This window comes from Rhinatrema bivittatum, chromosome 3 (genome assembly GCF_901001135.1).
Source record: "Rhinatrema bivittatum chromosome 3, aRhiBiv1.1, whole genome shotgun sequence".
In the NCBI taxonomy this organism is placed as follows: domain Eukaryota; kingdom Metazoa; phylum Chordata; class Amphibia; order Gymnophiona; family Rhinatrematidae; genus Rhinatrema; species Rhinatrema bivittatum.
The window spans coordinates 566,640,961-566,661,902 of record NC_042617.1 but is presented as its reverse complement, the minus strand read 5'-3'; the positions used below and the strand labels follow the sequence as shown (position 1 = coordinate 566,661,902).

Sequence of the window (20,942 nt, the reverse complement as noted above, 5' to 3'; positions counted from 1 at the left end):
TCCTTAAGACACATTTGACGTTCTGATGATCAAGTCCCCACAAGCTTAATTTAACCTCTGCTCTGGGATTGGCCCCAGAGCATTAGTTCATGACAGAACATGTCAGAAGTTTCCCTCATTTTGAATTTTTCTGCAGATAGTAAACAAAAGTTGTTTCTTTTGACAGGTGTTTGGGGCATATGCAACACATCCATTCAAGCTGAGCGACCATTATTATGGCACAGGGGAGACCTTCCTATATACGTTTAGTCCTGAATTAAAGGTAAACAAAAGTTCTACGTATATGATTTGGTTTCTTGATGATGCGCTTGCTGTGGTGCGTCTCGTTTTGTGTTACAGTAAACTGCTTCAAAGCGTGGCCTTCCCAGCTAAGACTGTTCACTCCAAAATGTCACTGTCTTCTTTCCTCAGGTCTTTAAGTGGAGTGGGGAGAACTCGTACTTTATCAACGGGGATATAAGCTCTTTAGAACTAGGAGGAGGAGGGTGAGTTTTTAGCTCCTATATTTTAAGTCTTGTTTTCTTTCCTGCCGTTAATATTTCTTGATTTCTTTTCCCGTCTTATGACTTAATTTGTGAGCAGGGTGCAACTTTGGCCTTCTTTCCTATGGAATCCCTTTTTAAATTATTATTTTTTTTTTTTTTTGCTTGCTGAATTATGGATTTATAAAGTACATTCAAGGCGCTGGCATCTAGAATAATTTTTTCTGTACAAAACAATTGACTACAGAACGTATTCAATTTTGAGTGTTTTAGCAAAGCCAAGAATGACGTAAAAGGTAATGAGTGGTAATACCTAGTGCACCTGCATTCCACTTACTATGCTTGCAATTCAGGCAGCACCGTGTGAATACATTGATGTCTGGTAAAATTGTAGAAACCATAAAAATAAAATCTGTAGTCATATGGATAAACTTGGTTTAACGAGAAAGAGCCAGCATGGATTTAGGAAAGAAAAATCTTTTTGACTTAATAAATTATTAGAATTCTTTGAAAGTGTAAATAAACATGGATAAAGGAGAGCCAATCAATATAGTGTATTTGGATTCCCAGAAAGTGTTTTACAAAGTCCCTCATAAGGGACTGCTCTGTAAACTAAAAAGTCAATATCTTACTCTGGATTGGTAATTGATTAAAAGACAGGAAATAAAAAGTAGGACTAAATGGTACTAGAATGCCCCAAGGATCTGTCCTGGGACCAGTGCTGTTTAGCTTATTCATTAATGATCTAGAAAGGGGAGTGACAAGTGAAGTGATCAGTTTTGCAGATGACACAAAAATATTCCGGGTAGTTAAAACATAGACAGATTATAAAGACCTACAATCAAGTTGACTTAGGAAATAGCCACTGTTTATTACTGGCTTTAGTAGCATGGGATCTTTTTAATGTTTGGGTACTAGCCAAGTACTTGTAAACTGGATTGGCCACTGTTGGAAAAAGCAAATTTGCTTACTATAAACGGTGTTTGAGTTAGATAGCAGGATGAATTAGCCATGCTGTTTGGAATGTCCTCTTGCTGCCCGGGGCGGAGCTTCTCTCAAAGATTACAGAGCTTCGTCTCTTTGCGACTGCGCGCATCTTCCTGCGCAATCGCCATCTCTCCTCAGTCTACTGAAAAGCTTGTCCCATTTAGCATGGAATGGAGAAGCTGTCTAGGGAGGTGGGCTGGTTAGCATGGCTAATTCATCCTGCTACCTACAGAAAACACCGTTTAAGGTAAGCAGACTTGCTTTTTACCCATCAATAAGCAGGCTGAATTAGCCATGCTGTATGGAAGTCTCCAGCTAAGAGTTGTGTCTTGCACACCTCTTCCTTTGAGTAGGGCCAGCGACTCCTTGCATTTGTAGGTGATGATTGTATACACTACTGATGTGGACAGCAATCTCACTTTGTTGAGCAGGACAACACTGCTGTACTCAGTGCTGCATCTGAAGATGCTTGCTGGTCAAGACAGTGTGACGTGAATCTATGAGGAGAAAACCACGTAGCTGTTTTGCAACTATCCAGCAACGGTACCATGTGGAGATGCGCAATTGAAGCAGCTACCACACGTACTTGATACACCTTGACTACTGAGAATGTTTGCCGATCGCATTGAATAGCAACTGTTTAATGCGTTGGGATATCCAGTTGGACAAGGTCCTCTTTGTCACCAGTAGACCAGGCACAACCGGGTTGAAAGACACGAAGAGCTGAGAAGTTCCATTGTCTCCATGCGTCCTCTGCTTGTAGTAAGCTGGAGCTCTTTTATAGCCTAAGTTGTGAAGGAGTCTTTCCCTCTCATTATTATGTTGCCTTGGAAAGAACATAGGTAATGTGATGGTTTGTTTCAAGTGGAAAGCCGAGATCACTTTAGGTAAGAAATAGGAATGAGTCCATAAAGTTACCTTTTTGTGGTGAACCTGGGTTTGTAGCTCACTGACTTTTCTCGCTAACATGATGTGACCAGGAACACACTTTCCAGGTCAAATATGTCATGTGGCTACTATCCATGGGTTCGAAGGGCAGGACAATGAGTTGATCCAAAACCAGGTTAAGTTCCCAAGGGACTAGAGGTTTTGAGACGGATGGCCTCAATCTCAAGATTCCCTTCATGAAGCGGGATACCAGAGGATGGTGCAACACCGGAAGGCCATTGTATGGGTGTTGATATGCTACAATGGCACTGATATGAACCCTGACTGATGCCGTCGCTAACCTTGATCGGTAGATCGTATGCAGGTACTCTAGTAAGGCCTCAGGTGAGCAGGAGAATGGGTCCACTCCCTCGTCCTGACACCATTTTGTGTATTGCTCCCATTTGCTTTGATAATTTTTCCTTGTACAGAATATCCTGGACAAGACCAAAATGTCCTGGACTTCTTCCAATAAATACAAATGGTCTAATACACTCCTTTCAATCTCCAAGTGGTGAGATGAAGCAGAGTGCATGGGGGTGCAGGAGCGTATCCCCTTCATGGGTCAGGAGATCCACGCTGTTTCCCAATGAGATAAGAGCGATTGATAGTCTAACTAGATAGGCATACCATGGTTACCTTGGCCAAGTCGGGGCGATGAGGTCGAGGTCCTTGACAGCCACAATGCGTTTCTGGATTGTCCAGGAAATTAGCGGTATCGGCAGGTAAGCTTGGTAGAGTCCCCCCGACCACAATATGAGGAACACATCCTGTGCGAATTGTTATGGACTGGGGTAGATGGAACAGAATGCTTGAACTTTTCTGTTGCATATTGTTTTGAAGAGGTCCATGCATGGAAGACCCCATGTTTGGAAGAGGCTGTCTGCTACTTTCTGGCTGAGAGCCTATTCGTGTGGATGAAATATCCTGCTGAGTCTGTCTGCTTCGAGGTTTATGATCCCTGGGAGATAGGTCGCCTGCAGGAAGATGGATTGTACCTCTGCCCATTCCATGATCCAGATCGCTTCTTTGTACAGGATCCAGGAACCTGACCCTCCTTTCTTGTTTATGTAGAACATGGCCACCTGATTATCTGTGTAGACCATGATGTTTTTCCCCCAGAGGTGGTTGCAGAATGTATGGAGGGCATACCTTATCGCCCTTAATTCAAATAGGTTTGTTGGTTCCTTTCCGCTGGCGACCATAACCCTTGCATCTTTAAATGTGTCAGATGAGCTTCCCAACCCCTGGTTGAAGCATCTGTGGTAAGAATTAGTTGATGTGCTGGGTTGTGGAACGGGGCTCCTATTGTAAGGATGGACGGGTTCAACCACCAAGTGATGTCCCATTTGATGGCACAGGGGAGATTCACAGTCTTGGACAAGGGCTGCTCGAATTGTTTCCATTGAGCCTTCAGCCCCCACTGCAGGCGGCACATGTGTAAGCGAGTGTGAGGGACTACATACATCGCTGTAGCCATATGCCTGAAAAGGGTTAAAATTTGAAGCACAGAGGGGTGTTCACAGCCCTTCAACTGCAAAGCTAGAGTCTGGAGGGTTTGGGCTCTTTCTCCCGGAAGGTACACCCTCTCCACTATTGTGTTGATGCTTGCTTCTATGAACTAAAGCGTCTGGGTTGGTTGAAGACTGGATTTTTGTAATTTGTTATGAATTCCAGTCCTTCTAAGCAATTTAACATATCTATTCGATATGTGCAAAGTGTGGCTGGGTTTGCCGCCTTCAGGAGCCAATAGTCTAAGTAAGGAAACATTTGAATCCCTTCTTCCTCAGGTGGGCCAGTGCTATTGCTAAGCACTTTGTGAAAACTCTTGGGGCAGATGATAATCCAAAAGGAAGCACCTTGTAATGGTAATAATGTGCATTGACCTGGAAACATAGGTAGTGCAATGAAGAATGGTATATTGGAATGTGAGAGTAAGCATCCTTGAAATTTTGCAAACACATCCAATCGTTGGGTTGTAAGAAAGGCAGGATGGATTTTAGGAATGTCATCTTGAACTTTTCCTTCCGAAGGAACTTGTTGAGGGCCCCTAGATCATACATTGGGTGGAGGCCTCCCAATTTCTTCAGAATGAGGAAGTATTTGGAGTAAAATCCCGTGTTGTGAAGAAAGGCTAAACATATTAAGGCTCTTCAGCTTGAAGAAGTGATGATTGAATGGGAATATGACTGAGGTCTACAAAATCATGAGTGGAGTTATGCACCCTTTCAAATAGGTAAATAGGGAACAGTTATGCACCCTTTCAAATAACATTAAGACTAAAGGACACTCCTTTAAGCTAACAGTACCAGATTTAAAACAAATTGAAGAAAGTATTTTCTCATCCAATGCATAATCAAGCTGTGGAATTCATTGCCGGAGGAAGTGGTCAAGCTGGGTTTAAAAGGGGTTTGGATAAGTTCATGGAAGAAAAGTCTATAAATAATTATTAACTAGGTGACTCAGGGAGACCCACCAATTGTCATAAGAAGTGAACAGCAAGAAATTGAATCTATTTTTAGGATGCCACTGTTGAAGACAGGTTGCTGGGCTCCCTGGATCTTTGGTCTGACCCAGCATGATGGCGGGGTGGGGAGAAAAAAAAAAAAAAAGAGTCTTGGATTCTGAAGACAGCCAATGCTGGGCTCCAACTTTTACGGTCTGTGATACTGATACATTGACTGATAAAACTCCTGCGGCCAAGTCCAAAAGCAAAGAACGTTCAAGCAGCATTGTCTGAATTATCAGGAAGGCTGCTCACTACTTAAAAGTGTTGCAGTAATTTTGTTAGGAGTTTGACAGTTGCTTGGTTTTGCTTGCAAGTACTTCTGTCCTTAACATACGGCATGAAGGGTGACCTGCACGGAGTGGCGGTTGCTATCCTTAACAGACACAGGGGGGCAGTTGCTGTCATGGAAAGCTGAGCAGACTGGATGGACTACTTGGTCTTTTTCTGCCGACAATACTATGTTATGTTATGTAACTATGTGTCTTATTGCTGTGCGGATAATGTGCCAGTATAGCAGGTTTTCTGACCAAAATGATGCAAACTGTTTCTTTCCATTAAGTCTTAACTGGCTATTAGTCAAACATAATAAGCAAAGAACTTAAACAGTACTAATACTGTTTGCAGTTCATGTTTCTGTAAATTAGCAGTTGTTTTTTTATTTATTAAAAATTGTATAGACTGCCTCCTTGGTCTTGGGAGTTACATACAAGTCTACGTATGGCCTAGCAATAAAAGCAGACTTATCACTGGATATGAAAATAATTGAGTGGGGAGGGGAGGAGTTGAGCACTTTTATAGGACCAGTATTCCCTAAAGCATGTTAAATGACCAAGTAAAGAGACCGCTGTAGAAGGGCCCTAGTGTAGCTGTTAACATGTAACAAAAATCCGTAAGTTCACTAGAAGTTAATTTTGGGTGACGCTTACTGCAGGAATTCCAGTAGAATGCACAGAGGATCCACTTGCTTGCTTTGTTGGCTCTTTCATTTCCTCTACACATTTGGAATTGAAGGAATGCATCTTCTACTGTGGTGGCACCTCTCTTATTTGAAAAGTTTCTGTCCCCGTGTTCACTGTAGCTCTTCATGCCGCGGTTTATCTATGGGGGTTCAGGAAAGATCAGTACAGTGGTGCCCCAGTTTACTTCTGTTCAGAGTAATGGTGCTTACCTTAATAGCTAATAAACTCCTCAGAAATTAAATCTGTATTGGAACAACAAGGGAGATCGTAATGATTTTTTTTTTCTATCAAGTAAACTATCAGAAGAGCATTTTTTTATATCACACTACTTTAGCTGTGTTTCTTTATCTGTTCTAGCATGAGCCGGCCTTTCAATGCCACTTTATAATCTTTCCGTTCTGTTTTTTCTCCTCTCCCCACAGTGGACAGTTTGGTTTATGGCTGGATGCAGATTTGTACCATGGTCGAAGCAACTCCTGCAGCACCTTCAACAACGAAACCTTGTCCAAGAAGGAAGACTTCATAGTGCAAGACGTGGAGGTGTGGACTTTTGAATAAAGCACAGATTTTGCTCTGGCGGGCGTGTTAATGGTTCACTCGACACCACTGAGGGGAAGCTGGAGAGCTCCAGCGTGCGACTCGTTATCAAATCACAGCCTCATCCCTGCGCCCAGACTTCATGCCAGGGCAACGATGAAACGGCAAGAGCAATTGGAAAAGGCACGTGGGAGATACAGAAGTGGAGAAAAGAGCATCCAAAGGAGCTACTTTCTGTTGGCTCTGCCTTTTCTCTCTCTCTTTCTTCCCCACACAAACACACACACACAAAAAAAAAGTGAGGTCTGGAAAGTGTTTTCTGCTCCGTGAGCCTGTTCAGGAATGCTTTTAATCTCTCTATGTGCAATGCAGTGCAACTGTGGGGGAAAAAAAAAATGAAATTGTGTAAGTATAGTCACTACATCCCAGTTGTAATGGAGACAAAATGCTAGCCACAGGTGAGAGTTGCAGTACCATACCCCAAAGGGCACAGTGTTATTTGCCATGTGTGACTTGTTTAATCGTCCTCTGCGACAAAAGAGAGACACAGCCAGTAGCACTTAAAGGGAGCATTGCAACTTTTAAGGAATTATTTTTTGTATTATTTATTTTATTTCATATGAAACTCACTGAGTGTTAGATTTGTTTCTTCTATCCATGTTTTGAAATTTTCTCATGTTGGCAAAGGGGATACATGTACTAAACTTTACTGCCAAACCTAGAGAGTAGGGTTGTTTTTATACATTTTGGCAAGAAATTCAGTTGATTTTTAAAGTTAGTTTTATATTTGCTTTTGTTGATAACTTTTCAGATATTGTTTTTTCTCTCTGTTATTTCCCCCTAATTATTTTAGGGTAAAATGTTTTTGAAATAATTGTGATCATTTTCAGCATTTGTACAAGGACCAAGTATGTAATTTTGAATTGCTCAATTAAGAGAGGTTGTTTTTTTTGGGTTATTATTGAAGTTGTTAGTGTTGTGTTGAGTAATGTAGTGTTTGGGGCACTTGATGCAAAAGTGACACATGTACTGAGTGCCCAAAATAAAAATCTGAAAGAGAGAAACGCAGGGCGTTTCTCAGAGCTGCTTGGTGAGGTGAACACCTGACCTGGGTCTATAGACCTTGTCCTACAATAACATTTTTAAAGTTTATTTTTATTTTATTATTATTATTATTTTTTTTTTTTTTTTTACATTTTTGGGGAACGAGGGGTCCTTAGCTCCGCTGAGGAACATGTTGAAACATAGCCTTACTGCCGACATGTGAATTCTTGAATGGCGCGCTTTCTTAGGGCTAAACTTGACTAGCCAAGCATATAAGGGGGCTGTTGAGTTGGCCATGGCTTTGAAAAGCAGGCCGCTTCTTCCGGTATGGAGTACCGGGTGTTGTAATTAGAAGTGATCCCCTGCCACGAGGAAGTGCATCTCTGGTCTGGATGGCGTGCAGGAAGCAGGAAAGGGAAAATGTAAGAGACATGTTTTAGCCAGTGAGCCTTTATCGGTGGGAAATGCACGTAAGAATAAGTGGTAGGGAAAGTGACACAACAGTTAGCCACGAAAGTTTATCAAAGAGAGAAGTTGAAACTCACTTTGCCATAAAATGGATTGGGATTGAAGTGGAGGGGGAAGCAGCGATGCCCTCTCCCGCCAGCTCTCCATCTCCCTCAGCCTTTCTCCCCTTCCTCACGCCAGCTGGTCTGTCCCATTTCCACTTTCTCTCCTTTCTTCTTCCTTTCCCTCCCCCCCCTGTCCCTGCCTCCCTCCTCACAGTCAGCAGCAGCTGCATTGGGGGGGGGGGGGGAGATGATTCTCCGCCACTCGCTTTGCTAGGTTTGAGCACTTGGGCACCGGCGGGCAGCTCTTGCGCTCCCTCACGGGACCGGCTCAAGGCCTGCTGGTGCCTCGCTGCTCAGACTTTGTAAAGTGAGTGGAGCCGCAGGACAGAGGAAGGTCAGCAGTCCGTCGCCGGAAGGGAAGGATGGGGGGGGGAGGGGTGTGTGCAGGCCCTCGCCAGCCTGTTTTAAGCTTCGAGCTTGCTCCCTGACCAGTAATACTGCCATTTTATAGAGGGGTTTACTGTCTTTCCATACCATTTTAGAGCAGCAGTGCCAGCAAAATAAAAATATTTATATAATTCACTTGTCAGTTAAAACAAATTCGTTAGGGGGGGGGGGGGAGGGTTTATTCCTGAAGGGTTATTTAAGCTGTGATTCTGTAAGAGTCAAGCAAGGACCACAAAGGATAGTTTTTCCCTCAGATTCTTTAATGCAAGTGGTCTTTTTTTTTTTTGTTTTGTTTTAAAAGCCACCCTTGCATCGTTTACATAAAAAGACACCAAACTTTCCATTTAACAATTAAAATTACCCTTCTTTCCCCTTCCTCCTCCCATCTCCTCAGAGACCATCAACAGACCCAACACACATCTCCATATTTATCAGAGCTACCCATGCAGATTTACTTAATCTCTCTGAATTTCACAAGAAAAGTTCCCCCATGTCCTCTGGAGAATGACTGACCTACCTTTAAAAGCTTGACACTCACATGCAAAAGATCCGGCCCTTCTCTAAACATCTTTATGTTTCTCAGGATTACTGGCACTACCGGAAGAAATAATATTTCTATTCCGTGTAGCCGAGCAGGATTTGCCGGCGATTCTTACTGGGCCAAAAGAAGGACCTTCACTCTGTCATAAACTGAGCTTCAGCTGGACATTTTAATTAAAAGGGAATGCGAATAGTTTACACTCCCTCACATCTCTAGCACTGTTTCGGTGGCCGGGAGACCAGGGAGTTCCAGTAAAGCTTGGGGGGACGTGAGCCCCATTACAATTGATCTCACATGCTGCAAAGGCCAATAGGATTGCTGGTTTCCCAGGGCCTATTAGTAAATTACAGCCAATAGTCCCTGCCGCTGCACACCCCAGTGACTTGGGAATCTATCAAAGGCCTAGATAAATGCAGCCGTGGGGGGAAGGGCACAGAGTCAGAAAGCAAAGTGTTGGTTAAGAACCTGTTGGGTTCTTAAGTACCTGTTCCCCTCAGCTGTAGGCTGAGGCTTTGATGATTCAAGTTTTGAAACTCTGGGAGTTCAGAGGCCTTCCTCTGTACGTTCTGGGCACACTTAATGTGGGTTTTAGAAGCTAAGCTGTACTGCAAAGATGGATCTGATCTCACAACGCAATAAACGGTGCTTTTGGGGGATGCGGGGTGGGGGGAGGAAGAAGAGGTGGTAACACAGCGGCAGCTAGGTGATATTGTTAAACTATTGCAGCAGTATTAAAAAAGAAAGAAAGAAAGACAAACGATCGGTGACCGTGCTAAGTCCTGCCAGCAGAGGGCACCCTTTGTGCTCGTAAAGAGACTGGAAGCGACGGCTCTTGTCGGGAAATGGTATAAGAAGATAGAGCCTGATAGAGCCTCGGGAGGTTTTGTGGATACAGTGAAAAACACTCTTTGCTGAAGCCTGGGTTACAAGTCTGCCCACCAGCTCTGGTTTTTTTTTTTTTCCTTTTTCAGTTTCCCTGTGTTTCGGGAAAAACCCCATGCTTTCTTAAATATGTTTAGAGTAGAGAGGGAATACCACTGAGGACAGCATTTAAGAAACTCAGTAACTGGTTTTATGATGTCCTTATAAAATAGCAGAATTTATCGATCGGGACAGAAGGTTCCTTGGAAAACAGAAAAGGAATTGACAAAAAGTTAAGCCCAAATTGCTGTTTCTTTATTGCTTTGACTAAATAGAAATCCATACATTGTTTCAAGCGTGTTCCGCCATTATTTGAGAAACATAAATGGTGCCTGTTTTTCTGGCCCAGTGGGTCGTGCCACTCCATTCTTGTCCTGAAAATTTCACATCCCTGTGCCTGTAGACAGGGCCTTAACAGTTGTCAGCACTGGTTGAGCTGAGCGGATAAGCTGCTCTTTCATAGAGCACCATAAAGCTCTTCCAAATCCATCAGCCTCTCCTCTGAGGCCTTTCCTAAACAGCCTGTCTGGTCAGCGCCTCTCCTGAGCCTTTGACAAATTAATTACCATCATAGGCAAGACATGTTGCGTTTTCAGAAAGGTTAAAAGAGGGAATATGGTCAACCATTTTAACGGGTGCATAAACTGTGAGGTGGGCCTCTGTCTAACTTTTTGGTCTTTATCCGTAGGATAATGAACTGCAACACAGGATTTTCAGGCCTTCATTAATGGTTATATCTTTTATAATAGTACTCAAGTTCTTTCAAAGCCTCAGCTGCATAGTTGCTTCCAGTTCCATGCCCTTAAGTAAGTGCTGGCCCCTCATCAGAACCTCAGGCAGAGACCACACAGTAAGTGAGGGATGAATATAACAAGAACAGCTGAAGAGTGGGATAAGAAGGAGATTTTAAATGGTGATGAGGGATGTCCGTTCCAAATGGTGTACATCTTTTATTCTAGTGTGTGTAAAACTATATTAAAAAAAAACCTATATTCAGTCAAAAGAAAAATGAAACCTATGCATAAAACCAGAAGAGGTTGCTAGGTGAGAGTATTTTGGTTTTTGATAGGTACTTTTTATACAAAACATATGTATGGGACTTGATGTTTTGAGGAATTTAGCTGGTACCGCTGCTTTAAAATGTACTTTACCTTTAGAATACCGGCAGGTCTTATATGATCATTACTTGCTGTCTTCAAAAGAAAGAAAGGGGAACAAACAAGCATCAAGAAAGGTTTGTTATTGGTGATGGAGTGAGCCAGGAAGAAATCTTTGGTCAGTTTGATTGCTGGGGGAGCTAAATATGGTTGGCACTAAGCATGTGTGGTGTCCTGGCAGAGGCCCTAATAAAATATAAAATGGAGATGCAATGTCTTCTTGCCTTGTTAATTATAATACGGCAGTGGGTGCTTCTGAGGGATAGCTTGGGTCGGTTCTCTTTGTAACTGTACCCCTTTGCTTCTGCATAGTGGACAAAATAAACCACTTAAGCTTGCCCAAATTACTGATGTACCAACAGTGTAGTGCAAAGACCTACTCCATCTGAACACATTTTTTACATGTGTCAGTGCACAATTAAAAAAAGAAAGACCCTGGAGGCCAAATGTTTAGCACAGGGAATGACTGAACAGCAGGTTTTGAGTATTTGGTTTCCTCCCACTTGGTTTTATAGCCACGGAGTGAGTGACTGATTCATTTCAGGCAGTTCATTGACTGCCACAGCATAATGCATCAGTGGGAGTTACCGGGGGAGCAGACATATTAACCTTTCAAGTTTTTACCTGTTGCAAACCACCTGCTTGTTCAAAGAAAAATAAAATTTCACATTTTGCATACTTCATTCTTGTTACAGTTTATTCTACTATATTGTACTATCAGAATGCATATATCCAAAACTACACAAATATAACTGTTGTGTTCCATAGCTGAAACTGTGGCGTTCAACCCCATAATCTGTGGATATGCTGAATATATGTAATGCAATACTATCACAATATTTTCAATAAAGGAATTTATGCATTCAAGAGTTTTCATTTTTTTTTTTTTTAACTTGTTTAAAAGAGGGAACTGACTTGACCAAGAACATACATGAAATAAGTCTCCTGCCTGTCTGGGTTATTCTTGTGCTGCATTACTATCTTATCCTTATTGCACATCTGACTGCCTGACTATACAGATAGCTTTGAATCTTAAACTCCATAAAATATTTATTGAAGAAAATAAACTGGAAAAAATAGATCTTGCTGGAGAATGAATTAGAGGTGAGAATAAACTGGAACAAGGTCTCTGAACTGTGTTACAAATGAATTGGGGGACCTTCTTTGAATACCTGGCTGAAGCAGGTGAAAAAGCAATGCTTTCCTCTAGTCCTCACATGTAGGCGACATCCTCCGATGGAGCCCAGCACGGAAAACTTGTGTCAAATTTTCTAGAAACTTTGGCCAGCAGACTGAGCATGCCCAGCCTGCTACTATCCACACGAGGTCCCCCTTCAGCCTCTTCTTTTCCGCAGTGCAGTTGCCTCGCGATCCATGGAGCTCCACTTTTTTTCAATTTTTCTCTCAAATTTCTTCAAGTTTTCTCTAATCCTCATCGGGTCCCCCTTCGCAGTCGGTGCCGACCCGGTACAGTCTGTTCTTTTCGGCTTTTGCTCTATTTCGTGGTCGATTCCCAACTCTCCACCTCCCGTCGGCCATTGACCACACGCCAGGTCTTTTTCATGGTGTCGACTGGTTTTCGTCGGTGCCAGCGGACCATGTCAATCACAGATCCGCACAAGGTTTGCATCCTCTGCCTGGGGGACTCGCACAATGTCCATGGATGTCGTCTGTTGATCAGATGACACTCAAGGGGTGTCGTGTGCGCCTCAACAAATGGAGAAACTTTTCGGGACCCCGAAATCCTCCACTTCTGCGTTGGTTGCTTCATCGCCCAAAGATCGCGGGGAGCCGTCCCCGTCTCTGCCTCTCGCGGTCCCTTTGATTTCCACCCCTAAGGATCGGGGAGAGGGAGATCAATCCTCAGTGGTCTATCCCCTCCCCCAGACCTCAGGGTTATCAACCTCCTCGGCGCCAGGGAAAGACCGGACCGAGCATCTGAAGCAATCCCGGAAGCACCAGCACCGGTCACCATCCCGACACAGTTCCGGTTCCAGAGCGGCATCAGCAGCCGCCTAACCACCATTGAAGTGGCATCCGCCATTGGAGACCCCATCTTCCGATGCCCTCAGTAGCCCTAGGTGTTCCTTACCGGTGTCGGGCGCCGTGCCACCTTGGGGACCCAAGGATGAGCCAGTGACGCCTCATCCCCCTCCATCAGTCCTGACCTCTCAGGACTTCCAGGAGTTGGACCGCAGTGGTGCTCAAAGTGCTGCAAGGCGTTGAGATACCAACACCACCAGCCCCCAGACCAGTGTCTGAGCCTCTGCCATCGATGTTGGCACCCTTGCTGGTGCATCTGGACATCCTTTACGTTGCCCTACCAATGCAGCCGGTGCCCGCGGGGCCTTCAGTGCCCCGCTGGCCACCGATTCCTCCACTGGAGCAAACCCAATCCCCGGGTCCAAGGGGGAGTATGAAGCTACCAGGACCAGGTGCCCTCACCCACTGTTCCCCGAGCCGCTGCCGAGGCCTTCCGGCTTGCCACAGCCGTCTGTGCCCCTGCACCCCTTGGAGCCCAAGGTCAATGCCCCTCACAGCCCTCGCGCTCCTGTCCCAAGTGAGGAGGAGGGTCCTATGACCCTTGGGGTGATGACGCCACAGACTTGTCTTCCGAGTATTCCAACAATCCTCTCTCAAAGCCTTCGCCCCCAGAGGAGTAGCACTGGTCACCACCTGAGGACCTGTCATTTGTGGGGTTTGTTAGGGCTATGGCTGAGGCCATCCCCTTTCAGCTCCTTACAGAGGAGGATGCGCGCCACAAGATGCTGGAAGTGCTCCAGTTCTCCTCTGTATGTGGGAGCACCCCATTTCCGTCTCCCCAGTTAACAAAAAGGCTGATGCCTCCTACTTGGTGCAACAGGCCCTGGGGTTCAAGAGGAGGCAGCTCCCCCACCAATTGGTGGTAGGAGTCTGCCCTAAAAAAGGCCCGGCGCTCCCGCACCCATGCCTCTGCTCTTCCAGCTCATAAGTATAGGGCACAACACCATAGGGAGAAAGGTCTTCCAAGGTGCCATGCTGGTCACCCGCATTGCGGTTTACCAACTCTACATGACTCAGTATAACTGCAATCTCTGGAAGCGATTTTGCAGATGGCCTTCCCCAGCAGCAGCAGGAAGCGCTTGCCGCCATTGCCTCGCTGAGTCTGGAAGCAGGTAAACAGGAGGTGCACTGCACCTATGATGTTTTTGAAACTGCAGCCCGCTTAGCCGCCGTAGGCAGCCCGCTTAGCCGCCGTAGGCATCGGTGTCAGACGCATGGCTTGACTCAGGGCCTCTGACCTCCAGCTGGAGGTCCAGGATAGGCTCGCTGATCTGCCCTGTACAGGCAAGAATCTGTTTGGGGACAAGATCCAGGATGCGATGGTACAGCTGAAGGACCATCATGACACCCTCCAGCAGCTATCCACTAGTCCCTCAGAAGGGCCATCCTCAGCCAGGAAATCCTCCAGGCAAGGCTCTCGTAAGCCCTTCTACCGGCCGCTCGGACTTGCACACCCCAGACCAGTTCTAGGGTTCGCCTCCACCAACAGCAAGTTCCCAGACCCCAACCGGCACCCCAGCCAAGGGCTTTTGACTGGTGGCGAGGGAGCACGAGTCAGCTGGCAGTTCCCCTGGCATCTAATCCCCCAGTTGGTGGCAGGCTCTTCAGCTTCGCCCGGTGCTAGAAAGGGATCACGTCAGACCACTGGGTCCTTTCCATCGTACGCCAGGGGTACCACCTGCACTTCAGTCTGCTCCAGGAAACCTCTCCCCATGTCCATCCTGGGGTTCATCCGCCCTCCTTACAGCAGGTGCAGTGGAACTGGTCCCTCGTGCACAGCAAGGCCATGGGTTCTACTCGAGGTATTTCCTCTTGCCAAAAAGGAATGGCGGCTTGCACCTCATCCCGAACCTTAGGGCATTGAACAAGTTTCTCATAAGAGAAAAATTCAAGATGGTCTCCCTGGGCATGCTGATCCCCCTCCTCTGAAGAGGAGACTGGATTTTCTCCCTCGACCTGAAGGAGGCATATGCACACATTGCGATTGTCCCCAACCACAGGAAGTACCTCCGCTTCAGGGTGGGGCATGCACATCTCCAATACAAAGTGCTGCCCTTTGGGCTGGCATCAGCCCCCCATGTCATCAGTCCCCCGTGTCATCAGCAAATGCTTGGTGGTGGCTGCCTACTTCAAGCGTCGCTCAGTCCACATGTTCCCATACCTGGATGACTAGCTGATCAGGAGCAACTCCTGTTCCAGAGCCTTGCAAGCTCTGACCCTGACAGTTCAGAAACTGCAGACTGTGGGGTTCCTTATCAACTTCCCCCAAGTCACACCTCTGTCCATCCCTGCAGCTGGACTCATAGGTGCCAGGTTCGACACTGCACAAGCGAAAGCTTTCTTGCCCAAGGATTGGGTGGTTTCCCTCTCCTCGCTGGCCACCCTCATCCGCAACAATGGAAGGGTATCTGCTGCCTCCTACGCTGTCTTCTGGGCCACATGGCAGTCTCCATCCATGTGGCACCCTTAGCCCACCTCTGCGTGGGGCCCCCTCAGTGGGCCTTGCGGTCTCAGTAATAACAGGCATCCCAGGATCTAGAGGATCTGATCACGGTCATGGATCCTCTCAAGCTATCTTTGGCCTGGTGGGAAGCCCTCCCCAATCTAGAACACGGACTTCCCTTCCACCCGCGCCGCCCCAGATGACCCTCACCACCAATGCTTCTGCTCAGGGGTGGGGAGCCCACACAAGCAGCCTACACACTCAGGGCCTCTGGACCACCACTAAAGCACCTTGCCAGATAAACTTTCTGGAACTTCGGGTGATACGGTATGCCTTGTGGGCATTTCAGAATCAGTTGTCGTCCAAGGAAGTTCTGATGAGCATGGACAACCAGGTCGCGAAGTGGTACATAACAAACAGAGGGGCATGGACTCATTCCTCCTCTGCCAGGAGGCAGTGCAGGTTTGGAAGTGGGCCCTCTCCCAAGGGATGTATCTGCGGGTGACATACATGCCAGGTCACCTCAACACGCTGGCAGACCGCCTCAGCCGGTCCTTCCAGCCACACGAGAGGTCCCGCAACCCTGCGGTAGCAGCCAAATTATTCCACCGCTGGAGTACACCGGATGTGGACCTGTTTGCCTCCCCTCTCAATCACAAGGTGAGCAGGTTCTGCTCCCTAGTAGCGGGGAATGGTCATCCGGCCCGCAATGCCTTCTCTCTTCACTGGAGACAGGGCCTCCTGTATGCATACCCACCTCTCCTGCTCCTATCGAAGACTCTATCGAAGCTTCAGGAGAACGGGGGGAACCATGATTCTTGTGGCACCCTCCTGGCCTCGGCAGGTCTGGTTTCCACTCCTCCAGAATCTGTCAGTACATGCGCCCACCCCACAGGGGTCGGTGCCCAACCTCATATCGCAGAACCAGGGCACCCTGCGCCACCCGAACCTCCGGGCGCTAGCCCTCATGGCTTGGATGTTGAGCGCATGATCCTCCAGCCATTACAGCTTTTGGACTGTGTTTCTCAGGTCCTGATCAAGTCTCGGAAACCTTCAACTAGGAAGTCCTACACCTCGAAGTGGAAACGCTTTTCCATCTGGTGCGGAGGGCATGGGTTGGACCCCTTCTCTTGCCTTCTCCTCTGGCTACTGGACTACATGTGGCACCAATCTGAGTCTGGGCTACAGACCAGTTCCATCAGAGTACCCCTCAGCGCTGTCACTGCATACCACCAAGGGGTCACTGGCATGCCCGTTTCAGTCCAGCCCCTAGTGGCCGCTTCATGCGGGGTCTCCTCCAATTGAAGCCCCCTTTTTGGCCGCCGGCAGCATCCAGGGAACTCAATTTGGTCTTGGCGAGACTGATATGATCTCCCTTTGAGCCCCTGAAGTCCTGTGGTCTGAAGTTCCTCACCTGGAAAGTCATATTCCTGGTGGTGATCACTTCCGCTCGCAAGGTCAGCGAGCTTCAGGCCCTGGTTACATACGCAGCATACATGAAGTTCTTCCACTACCGTGTGGTCCTGCATACGCATCCTAAATTATTGCCCAAGGTGGTGACTGATTTCCATATCAATCAGTCAATCGTTCTGCCCACCTTTCCGAGGCCACATTCCCACCCAGGAGAACATGCGTTCCATATCCTGGACTGTAAATGGGCACTGGCTTTTTACCTAGACCATACAGCGAGCCATAGAAAGTCCACCCAGCTCCTTGTGTCTTTTGACCCCAACAAGCTGGGTGCAGCGGTGGGTAAACAAACCCTATCGAACTGGCTGACGGATTGCATTGCCTTCTGCTATGTGCAGGCAGGCCTCCAGCTGGCTGGCATAGTGAAGATTCACTCTGTGTGGGCAGTGGCAGCGTCGGTGGCCCATATGCTTACGGTCCCCATCGCTGAAATTTGCCGGGCTGTGACCTGGAGTTCTCCACACGTTCGTAGCTCACTACTGCCTTGACAGGGATAGCTGTCAGGACAGTGCCTTTGGTCAGTCCGTTCTGCACAACATGTTCCAGACTTGAACCCAACGCTCTTCACTCGTGCTCCTAGTGGGACCAGACTGCCTCCTGTTTTTTCCACAGCGCCACAGTTGTTTTGTGCCCGTTGGCATCTTGTTCGGCCTCTGTTGGTCTCTCTGGTTGAATGGAGCGGTCTGGAGCTCTGTACTCACCCACATGTGAGGACTACCATCCTGCCTGTCCTAGGAGAAAGTGCAGTTGCTTACCTGTAACAGGTGTTCTCCTAGGGCAGCAGGATGTTAATCCTCAGGAATCCCACCCACCTCCCCAGGATGTTGGGTTCACCTGCAGTTTGTTGTGTTATTTTTTCGCTCTTTTTTTTTTTTTTTGCTATGTTACGAGACTGAAGGGGGGTTCTTGCTTGGTCGCGCGAATAGTAGCAGGCTGGGCATGCTCAGTCTGCTGGCCAGAGTTTCTAGAAACTTTGACAAAAGTTTTCTATGCAGGGCTCCATCGGATGATATCACCCACATGTGAGGACTAACATCCTGCTGTCCTAGGAGAACACTTGTTACAGGTAAGCAACTGCGCTTTCTGTGGGGTCTGAGGGAGACAGGTAACAGGACTGTAGGCTTAGCCAAGAGCAACTGCCAGTGGCCTCTCACAGAAACAAGTAGCAGGCAGCTGCAGACTTAACAGAGAGCTGTTTCTGAAGTGAAGCCAGATTTCCCAAAATACCAGCTTTCTACCTTAGACTTAACCGATTAAAGCAAAGGTTATGGAGAGTAATTTTGTAACATCATGACTAACTTACGCAGCAATTATACTCATAAGTTCAAAGATTTTCCCTTTGAAAGTACCCACTGCACAAGTTACACCTCTTATTTGGTACTCACACATTTTTCTTGAAGATTTACACACCTACTTTCAAAATAGAAAAGTATGCTCCTCAATGTTAACCCTTCTGAAATTCTATCCCTGCTCCCCCTCCTCCCCGTAATGACCCTGTGAGTTTAGGTAAAAGTGCACTTGTAATGCTGTTTTACACACATGATCACCTGCACAAACCTGATGATTTGTAACAAGCCATTTCTGTGCATATACAGCTTTGAAAATTACCTCCATTCTCTTTGCCAATAGATCGAGTAAACCTGCAAATGCATAATAACCACGAGTTGGCAATATAAACAGATAAGAAGTTTTGTGTGTAGAAACATAGGTGTACCATGCTCACAAATTGCCTGCCTTTGCTTGACTTGATAAACAGTCAGTTAATCGTTCTTTTTCCCAACTTACAATTATCAGAGAATTCACTTCTTGAATACTAAATGTTTATTAGAAGAAATAATTCAGCACTCTGTGACAACATCGAGAATAGCTGTACAGACAGCAGTCTGGTTCAACTGTTATGGGTCTCTGAAAGCTCAGTAATCGGATGAAGACAACTGCAGGTGAAATAGATGGAGCTGAAGGAGCTTGTAGAGGACACAGGAGAGCTGTTAGTTTGCCAAGATCCTTTTTCCAGCTTGAAAACCCTGCGGGAAATGAGCCAGTCCCAGCTGGCTTTGAGTCAAGGGACTAATAGAAGAAACATGATGGCAGAAAAAGACCATATGGCCCATCTAGTCTGCCCATCCGTCCAATTTATCTAACCCTTACAATTCCCATCACTCCCTGATAGATCCCCCTGTATTTATCCCATGGTTTCTTGAATTCAGATATCGTTTCTGCCTCCACTGGGAGGCCACTCCATCCATCCATCTATCCACTACCCTCTCTGTAAAGAAATATTTCCGAAAATTACTCCTGAGTCTACCCCTTTCAACCTCATCCTATGATTTCCTGTTATATGCCTTTCCATTGAAAGAAACTAGCCTCCTTTGAGATATTTAAATGTCTATCGCATCTCATCTATCTCGCCTATCCTCCAAGGCAGAGCTTTCCAAACTGTGTGTCGCGACACGTTAGTGTGTTGCGCAAGCCCGGTAAACTCGGATGTGAGTTTGGGCTTTTTTTTCTAGTGAATCACTTTTTTTTTTTCAGTTTGTGGGTTGCTTATTATTGGGCGTTTTTTGCTGTCAATCGCATTTTTGTTGTGCTTGGTGGGTGGGACTTGAGCCCAGCTGTCCCTGTCATTGGCTGCTGCTGCCGACGAGGCCTGGCCACGAGGAGTACTGACTGCAAGCAACAGTGTCTGGTGATCCTGGAAAGTTTTATGCGTCTGGCAGGCTTGAACCCTGAAGGGAATGAAGCACTTAACTGGCAACAATCAAAAAGAAGAGGTACATGAGTGTGGGGGCCAGGCATGTGCTGGGGGGGGGGGGAGATATGAGTGTTTGGGAGACAGATGTGCTTGGGCTTGTTTTTTTGGAAAATAGCGCTTGTTTTTTCATGAAACACTGGCAACAATCAAAAAGAAGAGGTACATGAGTGTGGGGGCCAGACATGTGCTTGGGGGGAGAGAGATGAGTGTGTGGGGGACAGACATGTGCTTGGGGGGAGAGAGATGAGTGTGTGGGGGACAGACATGCTTGGGGGGAGAGGGATGAGTGTGGAGGGGCCAGATGTGCTTGGGGGGGAAGATAGTGTGTGGGGGACAGACATGTGCTTGGGGGGAGAGAGATGAGTCTGTTAGGGACAGACATGTGTTGGGGGGGGGGGAGATGAGTGTGTGGGGGACAGACTTGTGTTTGGAGGGGAAGAGAGATGAGTGTGTGGGGGACAGACATGTGCTTGGGGGGAGAGAGATGAGTGTGTGGGGGACAGACGTGCTTGGGGGGAGAGAGATGAGTGTGTGGGGGACAGACGTGCTTGGGGGGAAGATATTAGTGTGTTGGGGACAGACGTGCTTGGGGAGAGAGAGATGAGTGTGTGGGGGACAGACTTGTGCTTGGAGGGGAAGAGAGATGAGTGTGTGGGGGACAGACTTGTGCTTGGGGGGGGAGAGAGATGAGTGTGTGGGGGACAGACGTGCTTGGGGGAGAGATGAGTGTGGGGGGATAGACAATTTGTTTTATTATTGTTACTCAAATTATAACAATAACATTAATCTTGGAATATTATATATGTTTAATATAAATGAAAGGTTTTCATGAGATAAGAACATAAGAAATTGCCATGCTGGGTCAGACCAAGGGCCCATCAAGCCCAGCATCCTGTTTCCAACAGAGGCCAATCCAGGCCACAAGAACCTGGCAATTACCCAAACTCTAAGAAGATCCCATGCTACTGATGCAATTAATAGCAGTGGCTATTCCCTAAGTAAACTTGATTAATAGCCGTCAATGGACTTTTCCTCCAAGAACTTATCCAAACCTTTTTTGAACCTAGCTACACTAACTGCACTAACCATGTCCTCTGGCAACAAATTCCAGAGCTTTATTGTGCGTTGAGTGAAAAAGAATGTTCTCCGATTAGTCTTAAATGTGCTACTTGCTAACTTCATGGAATACCCCCCCCCCCCTAGTCCTTCTA

General features: G+C 46.6%; 1 protein-coding gene across 3 annotated transcripts in view; it reads left to right on the top strand.

The window, feature by feature from the left end:
* Positions 1-11,890, top strand: part of LOC115088352 (nuclear receptor coactivator 7-like) — an 83,165-nt gene extending 71,275 nt beyond the window's left edge. For all 3 annotated transcript variants that reach the window (XM_029596533.1, XM_029596531.1, XM_029596532.1), the window contains 3 exons: positions 167-262; positions 412-485; positions 6,287-11,890. In XM_029596533.1, coding sequence (XP_029452393.1) covers positions 167-262; positions 412-485; positions 6,287-6,422 — 306 coding nt within the window. In that variant the 3' untranslated portion in view covers positions 6,423-11,890. The remainder of the gene's footprint in view (positions 1-166; positions 263-411; positions 486-6,286) is intronic.
* Positions 11,891-20,942: the final 9,052 nt, after the last annotated feature.